This window comes from Salvelinus sp. IW2-2015, unplaced genomic scaffold (genome assembly GCF_002910315.2).
Source record: "Salvelinus sp. IW2-2015 unplaced genomic scaffold, ASM291031v2 Un_scaffold6450, whole genome shotgun sequence".
In the NCBI taxonomy this organism is placed as follows: domain Eukaryota; kingdom Metazoa; phylum Chordata; class Actinopteri; order Salmoniformes; family Salmonidae; genus Salvelinus; species Salvelinus sp. IW2-2015.
Window position 1 is genome coordinate 20,433 of NW_019947712.1, and position 9,683 is coordinate 30,115.

General features: G+C 43.7%; 1 protein-coding gene and 1 long non-coding RNA gene across 6 annotated transcripts in view; one reads left to right on the forward strand and one right to left on the reverse strand.

Annotated features, from left to right (window-relative positions):
* The first annotated feature begins 2,671 nt into the window (after positions 1-2,671).
* On the forward strand, positions 2,672-3,204 carry LOC139026948 (uncharacterized). Its single transcript, XR_011478955.1, has 3 exons — positions 2,672-2,745; positions 2,911-3,109; positions 3,172-3,204. It is a non-coding gene; the product is annotated as an uncharacterized lncRNA (long non-coding RNA).
* A 249-nt stretch (positions 3,205-3,453) lies between these two features.
* Positions 3,454-9,683, reverse strand: part of bnipl (BCL2 interacting protein like) — a 12,262-nt gene continuing 6,032 nt past the window's right edge. For 3 of the 5 annotated variants that reach the window (XM_024145000.2, XM_024145001.2, XM_024144999.2), the window contains 3 exons: positions 9,289-9,486; positions 7,902-8,004; positions 7,362-7,817 (listed from right to left, as the gene is read on the reverse strand). In XM_024145000.2, the coding sequence (XP_024000768.1) occupies positions 7,583-7,817; positions 7,902-8,004; positions 9,289-9,486 (536 nt within the window). In that variant the 3' untranslated portion in view covers positions 7,362-7,582. Of the gene's footprint in view, positions 5,263-5,372; positions 5,472-5,650; positions 5,730-7,004; positions 7,178-7,361; positions 7,818-7,901; positions 8,005-9,288; positions 9,487-9,683 lie in introns of those variants that run through there. The other 2 variants (XM_024145002.2, XR_011478954.1) reach the window with 2 other exon arrangements.

Below are 9,683 nucleotides of genomic sequence, written 5' to 3' on the forward strand. Positions count from 1 at the left end.
TTGGGCACCACGAGCCAGAACCGCTTCAATGCATCTTGGCATAGATTCTACAAGTGTCTGGAACTCTTGGAGGGATGCGACACCATTCCTCCATGAGAAATTCCATCATTTGGTGTTTTGTTGATGGTGGTGGAAAACGCTGTCTCMGGCTCCGCTCCAGAATCAACTGGGTTGAGATCTGGTGACTGAGACRGACATGRCATATGGCTTACATAGTTTTCATGCTCATCAAACTATTGTGACCACTCGTGCCCTGTGGATGGGTCATTGTCATCCTGGAAGAGACCACTCCCATCAAGGTAGATCTGTTTCACCCTACAGTAGGTAGAAGGTGATCACTCAGAATGGCTGTGTATTTATTGGAGGTGACCTTGTCCTCTATGGGGTGGAGTGGACCTAAACCATGGCAGGAAAATGCACCTCCACACCATAACAGAGCTGCCAATAAGTACCCTCATTTACTCAAGTGTTTCCTTTATTTGAGCAGTTACCTGTAGCTGGTCAGTGTGACACACAATTTACTAGCACCTACTCTGAAAACCCTAACTATTAGTCAGCGGGAAGAGTCTGTTAGTAACAGGGGTTGTTGTTGAAATTCAAAACACCATGACCGTTACGGGGCTTTCCAGTGATCTATCCTGGAATTACTCGGGAATGCCACTCATTAAATCTGCATCAAGGAACATTCCATAAGGTCGTTTTTTCTCTTGTCGGGGGGGATGTCCACCCCCTTGATCAGAATGGAAAATTCCAACCATTTCACTGTGCATTCCCCTTGTAATTTCTATATGGCCTCCCACTTGAGCTTGTTGTAGGCGACGTGCACTCCAAGCTGGCTTGTGTCCCACATGACATCCACACCATGGTGACATACATTCTGAAACCAGGAGGGAGTTTTTAAAAATCTGATTTAAATCATACAGTAGAAATGAAAGTTTGTTTCCTGTACACAACTGTATTTCTGACGTGCTTAGTATACACAATCTGTTGTGAATAACTATTCACTCTCTGTAGTTTTTTTGCTAAGTGYGTCCATAGGGGGAAAAACTCAGTTTGAATTGGAATGTTTTTTTAATATTGTATCCTATGTGATTTAGCTAGACCAGTATCCTATGYGATTTAGCTAGACCAGTATCCTATGTGATTTAGCTAGGCCAGTATCCTATACCAGAACATATGGTGTATGGATGGTGTCRTTCATGAACAGTATGTTGTCCCTTTCACTAATACCTTATCTGTTTTATACACTGGGCCTAATGTTTACTTAATGCTGAAGACAGCTGAAGGGGTGACTTTGCATATTGCTTGGTGGCTTTCCTATCTTTGTTAGAGCATGTAATACTGAGTACATTCTCAGCCCAACAGAATGACTGCTGCCTTGACGTTTCTTGAATGATGTACATTGGTAACGTCAGTAATTTGAGTCTGTTGGCATTTAAGTTTCTTTCCCATCTTTATCATGATTGTTGTTAGACCAAAGCTTGAGTTCATTAGAAATGATTTGTACAACCTCTTGATTTTTCCTGGAAATACAGTTCACATTCTGAATAGAATTCTGTGTGCGTAATCTCTTCTGTTGCTGATKGTGAATGTTATCACCAAATGTGTTACTCRGTTTTCACTGCCTGGTACAGAAATACTATCATTCCACCCASCTGGTTCCAGTGGCCCTGTGGGCTCTGCTGTGAACATTTCTGGGAGATTGTATCATTTCCATTGAAGTGAAAGTGGGACTCGATAGTTGCTACATCCATTTTGGGATTTATACACTATATATATATATACCCATTGATTCTTGAATTATCTTATAAATGCTTCACGAGCTTAGTTCAACTATATTTTTGATATCATGGATGTTAAGTCCTTGCATCCACAGCTCTGTCTATGAATTTGAGAGCGGTTACATTTCTCCAGGCCCTTCAGCTTTTTACCAAAACACAGTCGGGGTGACTGCTTTGTCATTGTTTCAATTAAGGATTCTAGCTTTAATCTCAAACTACTTCAAACAAACACATCTCACTGAAAATCCATCTGGTATAGCACAAATATTGCAATCTAAACAAATGCCCTAAAATAAATGAATGTACGCTATAGTCTGTGTGTACGTCGCTCTTTAAAAAAACATGCATAACAAAGATGTTAAATGATGCAACTAACAATGCAAATAGTTGGTATGGAAATCTTGTTCTAAGAGCAGCCCGAGGTGAGTGAATAGATGAGTGCAAGGATCATGTTCCAGCAGCAAAACCCACTGAACAGTGGGAGTGGGGAGTGGACTCCATGAACAGTGCTAATAACCATGTGAAATACAGTCCTAAGTAGAGACATGTGAAAGTGAGCATGTGAAGCAAGGTGTCTAGTAGAGGACGTGTGAAAGGCTACGGAGGTGTCGAGTTAGAGACGTGTGAAGGTACCTACGGGTGGTCTAGTAGAGGACGGTGAAGGCTACGGCTACGGGGGTGTCTAGATAGAGGACGTGTGAAGGCACGGACCTGTCGTTGTCTAGCTATAGAGGACGTGTGATAGGCTACGGGTGTCTAGTAGAGGAGTGTGAAGGCTACGGGGGGGCTAGTACAGGACGTGTGAATGCTACGGCTTACAGGGGTGCTCTAGTAGAGGACGTGTGAAGGCTACGGGGTTGTCTAGTAGAGGACGTGTGAAGGCTACGGGTGTCTAGTAAAGGACGGTGAAGGCTACGGGGTGTTCTGTAGAGGACGGTGAAGGCACGGGGTGTCTAGTAGAGGAGTGCAGCTCGTGAAGGCTACGGGGTGTCTAGTAGAGGACGTTGAAGGCTACGGGTGTCTAGTAGAGGACGGTGTGGAGACTACGGGTGTCTAGTAGAGGACGTGTGAAAGGACTACGGCGGTGTCTAGTAGAGGACGTGTGGAAGACTACGGGTGTCTAGTAGAGAGTGTGAAGACTACGGGGTGTCTAGTAGAGGACGTGTGAAGATACGGGGGTGTCTAGTAGAGGAGGTGTGAAGGCTACGAGGGTGTCTAGTAGAGGACGTGTGAAGGCTACGGGGGGTGTCTAGTAGAGGACGTGTGAAGGCTACGGGGTGTCTAGTAGAGGACGTGTGAAGGCTACGGCGGGTGGTCTAGTAGAGGAGGTGTGGAAGGCTGACGGGGTGTCTAGTATGAGGACGATGTGAAGGTACGGTGTCTAGTAGAGGACGTGTGAAGGCTACGGGGTGTCTAGTAGAGGCGTGTGAAGGCTACGGGGTGTAGGGTGTCTAGTAGAGGACGGTGAAGGCTACGGGGTGTCTAGTGTTTTTGAACAGTAATATTCACTGAATGTACTTTGTATTACCACCTTTAATTCCCCAGTCCTAGCTCTGCTCAGAATAACCAGCAGTCTTTATTTGACACCTGAAGATTATATTATTCCATCTTCACTTATTTACATAAGCCTCTTCAACACACAAAAAAACACCACAAAAAAACCAAAGACGAGTCCCGTGATAGCAACTTTATTTTCATGAACAATTGACGAGCAGACAGACCACCAGGACAAAGATGTGAATGCAGAGGGGTACAAAATAATCCCTGAGAAACAAGCAGCCAAACTCCAGTCGTGTTAACGAAGGACAACTCCAGTCGGTGTTAACGAAGGACACCATATCTATCTCAGAGGCCATTCCGTTTCCTCCTCCACAATTCAGAGTATTTCAGAACACCCAGCTGACATACCAACCACCATATAATCTTACTGAATACTAATCTGATTTAATACTGAATGCATCATCGTCTCATGTATTTAAGATCTGTTATTGTGTCCATAAATGTTACCTACCACCAGTCTTTTAAAGAAGTCTTTTGAGGACTTCTGTAGATTTAAAAAACATCCCCAATGTGGTGTTATAATTCAGTAGCAGTAACATTGAAAAACATTTTTTTTTCCAGTGTAGCATTGTCATTGGTTGCACTAATTGCACTGTTTCTCTACATAACCTGTTTCAAGTACTCATGACATTACCCTGAAGGCAGTGGTGCCGAAACGTTGGTAAATTCCCAATAAATTACTGAGATTTATATATGGAGTGTGTGCGACTTTTTGATAGCTATAAAGTTATTTGTTGTTAGTCAGCACCTCCACACAAAAACATTTTTTCTGTGTGGTTGCCAGATCATGTTTTTTAATCAGCATAAAGGACTAACATAAAACAATACATTCAATAGCTCCCTTTTTCAGAAAAATGTTTTTCATTTTCAGATTAAATATCTCATTCCTAATTAATGGACAAGTCACTGTTCCTGAGTTACAGTAAATGCAGGCAGCAGTATTCTTCTTCCATAGCTACCTCACTTCCTGTGCTGTCAAAGCCCATTTCCTGAATGCCTGCAGCATTTCCATGGTGAACACCCTTCCTTAAATAGTGTAAAAGCCCTTACACACGTGGTAAGCAGTGCTCTAAAACAAATATCTTAAAAAGTGAGAAGATCATTCAGCTATAGAAAGTATGGTTAGAAAATTACAGGTTGTTCAAGAGTTCTCTTACATAAATATTTGCTCTGAGGGTAGGCTATTAAAAGGCTTAGGTTTACAAGGTCAGAATAATACAGTAAAATACGTCAGAATGTCATGATGTAAAATCTGATTTATTTTTTTAAATACACTTTGTGTCTCCCTCTTAACCTAAAGTATTTGTTGCGCACAATCACATTTTAGTAAATATTAAAAGGTGACATCCCATCTCCCGACACAGTCAAAAGTGTTGTACTTGGCACTAGAGTGCAGTAAGCCCCTACAGATAAAGCAGCAGTAAATGTCAATGTGAGTTCCAGTGAAGGTAACTGTAACAGAAAACCATCTGGACCTTTCATTTAACTCTAGTGTTAAATGTTGTGTTCAAACTGACTGTAGGTTGCTCCTTGACGACAGGTCTCACAAATCCCTCTGGCATCAATACATATGATAGGGTTGCATTCAAGTACCACAAAATAGGGGCAGTTATGAAACTGTTGCAAAGCCAGTGGCTTGGGGAAGTGAACTTCTTTAGTGACATTACATTCAACGATGAATAAATAAAAGGTGTGTCTGTACACACAAAGTCTTTCATTTTCTGTACAACTAAAGTGCTGCACGTCCAAGTAAACCTGCAGGGTGACATCTGGACTAGTTGACTTGTGAACTTCCATGGTAATTCAGCCCATAGTTCCTGGTCGTCTGCTGTCTTCCCCTCCTTCACCTATCCACTCAATGTCCGCTCTTTGGCTTCCCACGATATGTCCCTCACCTCACCTGTTCATCCTCGCATCATACCTAGAGAAAACAAAGCACTTTTAATACAGGAATAATAATCCTACAAAGTAAAAGTAAAATTGTAATAACTTCTARGCTAATATAGCTCTCAAGAGAAGCCAGTCACTCACTCTCGGATGCTGTCGGGAATCTGCAGGCGTTCCATGGGGATGTACTCGGACAGCTCCTGCAGGCTGTGAATGAAGCGGATCTTCCGGCTGAACTTCTCACTGTGGAGGTCACAGAGAGGTCAGAGGTTTGAGTGAACATCAGCATGGTCAAGGCATATGCTGCAGCTGGATCTTCACAACAGATGGAGTGGGACTCACTGAATCAGTGTGACTTGTTGAATCATCTTCTRAGGACTGATGTGGTTCAAATGAAATATGACTTTAATGGTTCTGCTCACCTGATGAAAGGCTTGACGACAGTGATGAGTGCTTTGATGTACCAGGCAGGGTGGACCACAAAAAGCCCCTTCAATCCTCCTCAACCTGCCAGGAGAGAAACCATCACCATGACTCACTGAATCCACATTATCCAGGCGAGTTACAATACGTGTCAAATACGTAGGCGAAACAACCACATGATATGAGTAACATAGTGCTGAGGCAGATTCTCGGATGGAACACGGGCGAATGTCTGAATTCGTAAACAATCCCCTAGGCATGGGCAAAACCTGACGTCAATGTCTGTTTCTCTGAGTCACATGAAGAAAATCATTCACTTAGACGCCTCAGTAAACACCAACCTATTTGAATACAATAGAATGTTCATCCTATGTGTAGTTCTCCTCTTAACGCCCTGGGAAGAGTGCCGTGATATTACGGCTTTGAGACCTGACTGATGATATGACTCAAAAAGCTCACGGTCGCATAGCAACCGCATTTGCCTCCCTCCAAATTGAGCGCGTGAGCGTAACGTCTGAGGGCTGGTTTTCTCAAAGACACCAGTGTCTGGAAATAGTCTGTCTCGTCCAAGTTCACCAGAAGACATGCTACAGATGTAGGATCTAAATTGATCACCCTTTTGCAGTGATAACGTCCTGCAATGCAGATATATTTTTACGTAGTGCATTTGAGTTTAAAAAGGTTGACGTTTTGACTTGATTTCCCTACGAAAAATTATATCAACCCTTACAACAAATGTCCATCAATTTATAATCCACATAATAATTCACTTTTCCGGTTGCTTCAAGAGCTTTTCCTGTTGTAGCAAACTGGCTCAAATGAAGATCCTACATCTGTACCTTTGGCACTATAATTCCCTAAGCAGGGTTTCCCAAACTTGATCCTGGGCCCCCTGGGAGCACGTTTTGGTTTTTGCCCTAACACTACACAGCTGATGCAAATAAATCCAAGCTTGATGATTGATTGGTATTTGAATCAGCTGTGTAGTGCCTGGCAAAAACCAAAAACGTGCTCCCGAGTTTGGGGGAAACCCGCCGAAGTATATTAGAGCAAGATGATGGTCAACCTGACGTTTTTCATAATAGTGTCTTCCATTGGGAGGCCACTGTGGTATGCACAGTGAAGTGTGGGTTATGTTATGGGAACGTTATCTGTGGAGTGTGGCCAGTGGCCAGGCATGCAGAGACTGAGCACTGAGCTGCCTTTATATGGCTATGGAGAACATCTCAGTGATAAGGAGGGACACTTACAGTAGAACCACAACAGCCACAGATACAGTATGAGACAAATGGCAAAATATACCGACACGTGGATATACTTAGTACACTTATTTTGATTGGACTTTGTATTTATTGATATTGATTATTTACTGTGATGTTGCGAGAGCCAGCACACAAGCATTTCACTGCACCTTTTATACCTGCTGGAAAACTGTGTACGTGACAAATACAATAATTATTTTGATTTGGCACACACAACACAGTCAGGGATCAGAGGGTTATCTGAGGAATGTCCTGGATTGGGCACTACCCTGTGTCTAACTGATCAATATCTTGCGTGAGGCTCCTCACATCCCTGATCATATACAACCGTCGGTAGAGCTCTACAGCCCTGAATTACTGTGGTAGAGACTCCACCCGTCTACGACCTTGAACTCACGTGTATATACTACCCTGTGGTAGAGTATCCTCACAGCCCTGAATCTTATACGACCCCCCTGTGGTAGAGATCCTCACAGCCCTGAATCATTATACTACCCTGTGGTAGAGATCCTCACAGCCCTGAATCATTATACTACCCTGTGTTAGAGATCCTCACAGCCCTGAATCATTATAGCATTCCTGTGATATTCCACACTAGGGGAGGAGAAGCAGAGATAGGACAGGAATAAGAGCCCTCCCATTACATCCAATTCCTGGACCACAGCAGTGCTATACAGAGAACCATAGGGCCACTTGCCCCCTCCTCTGGACTCTTTCAGTACAACAGCAGAGGGAACCTTGTGAGAGAAAGAGCAAGAGGAARGTACTGTACCTTCTGTCAATGGAGGTGTAACACTGTCGCAGCCATTTGATGGCGGGCATCTTATTCCTGGGAGCCATGCTGCACAGGTACACCATGACATAGCCTTCTGACACCATCAGGTCCAGCGTCCCCACTATGTACCTGRACCGTACACACACACCCAAATAAGAAACAAAACTTTCATTGAGACCTCAACACAGAGGGTGTTTGTCCGTCTACACTGACCTGAAGAGATTGTCCATGACGTACTCATAGTTCTCCACCGTGTTCTCTGGTAGGTAACAGGAGGAGAACGTGATGATGGCGTTCATAGCCTCCCCGTAATAACCTAGGAAACACAGAGGCATACCTCATGAGATACAGCACATGTATATCACATAGAATTACATAGTGAAGAATGACAAGTTCCAACTGTGGGAGTATAGACGGAGTACATGTTGAACTGCTATAGTGTTAAGTACTGCTAATGGGGGTCCTAATAAAATACTGAAATACTTAAGACAYATGTATTTCTGTTTGAACTCTGTTGTTGTTTGACATCATGATGAGGTAACTTGATTGGGCCCAGTAAAGCTYTTCATAAAATAGATACAATCGTATAGTCAAAGGAAGCCATCCTCCTCAACCTAACATACTATTATTTTAGGGGTATATACGGTAATATATAGATGGATTCACACTGAGTATACCAAACATTGCAACCCCCCCCGCCCTCAGAACATCCTCAATTTGTCAGGGATAGACTCTACAAGGTGACGAATGTATTCCAGAGGGACACTGGCCCATGTTAACTCCAATGCTTCCCACAGTTGTATCAAGTTGGTTGGATGTCCTTTGGGTGGTGGACATGGGATAGACATGGGAAACTGTTGAGTGTGAAAACCCCAGCAGCATTGTGTGAATTCACAAACCGGTGCGCCCACCGGGCACCTACTATAAGAAAATATATATTTTTTACATGTAACCTTTATTTAACTAGGCAAGTCAGTTAAGAACAAATTCTTATTTACAATGACAGCCTACCCCGGCCAAACCCAGACGACGCTGGGACAATTGTGCGCCGCCCTATGGGAATCCCAATCACGGKCAGATGTGATGCAGCCTGGATTCGAACCAGGGACTGCAGTGACACCTCTTGCACTGAGATGCAGTGCCTTAGATCGCTGCGCCACTCGGGGGCAACCATACCCCGTTCAAAGGCACTAAAATCTTGTGTCTTTCCCATTCACCTTCTGAATGGCACACATACACAATCCATGTCTCAAGGCTGAAAAATCCTTCTTTAACCTGTCTCCTCCCCTTCATCTACACTGATTMAAGTGGATTTAACAAGTGAAATCAATAAGGGATCATAGCTTTCACCAGGATTCACCTGGTCAGTCTATGTCATGGAAAGAGCCGTTCTTAATGTTTTGTATATCAGATAGAATGACATAGTGCAACTGAAAATCATCCCCTTTCACTGGGGCCTGTCATTTTCAGCAAATGCATATAGTGGGAMCTACACAACAGATGCTGTGTCACATGCACTCAGCTGGACTCAGTTATGGAAGCTTTGATTTTACAGGCTGTTCAAGTAGTTACTTGACAGTCAGCTTCAGCTGTGTCTCACCTCCGTGGGAGAGCACCTGGAGGTATGGCTCCAGGACACTCATGTTGACGTGGTACTCCTGTCCTGTGACGCAGAACCTTCTCCAGCGGCGCCCCCTGTTGTCCACCTGGTCTAGCTCCATGGAGCCCATCTCTGCCTGCTCCATCACCGTGGTGCCTGAGACACCATCCTCCCCCCGGCCCAGCCGCGGCAGGTCATCTGGTCATCAGAGGTCAGATGAAGGTCAAGAATAGTGGGATTAGATTGTGCAAGCATCATACCATTCCATTTCAGAATGGAATTCAGAATTATAAAATGGAATGGAATAGAAGAATACTATGTTCCAAATTGGAATTTCTCTTTATCTCTCCTACTCTCTCTGTTTTCTGACCTCCCACTACAGTTAATTCTACCCC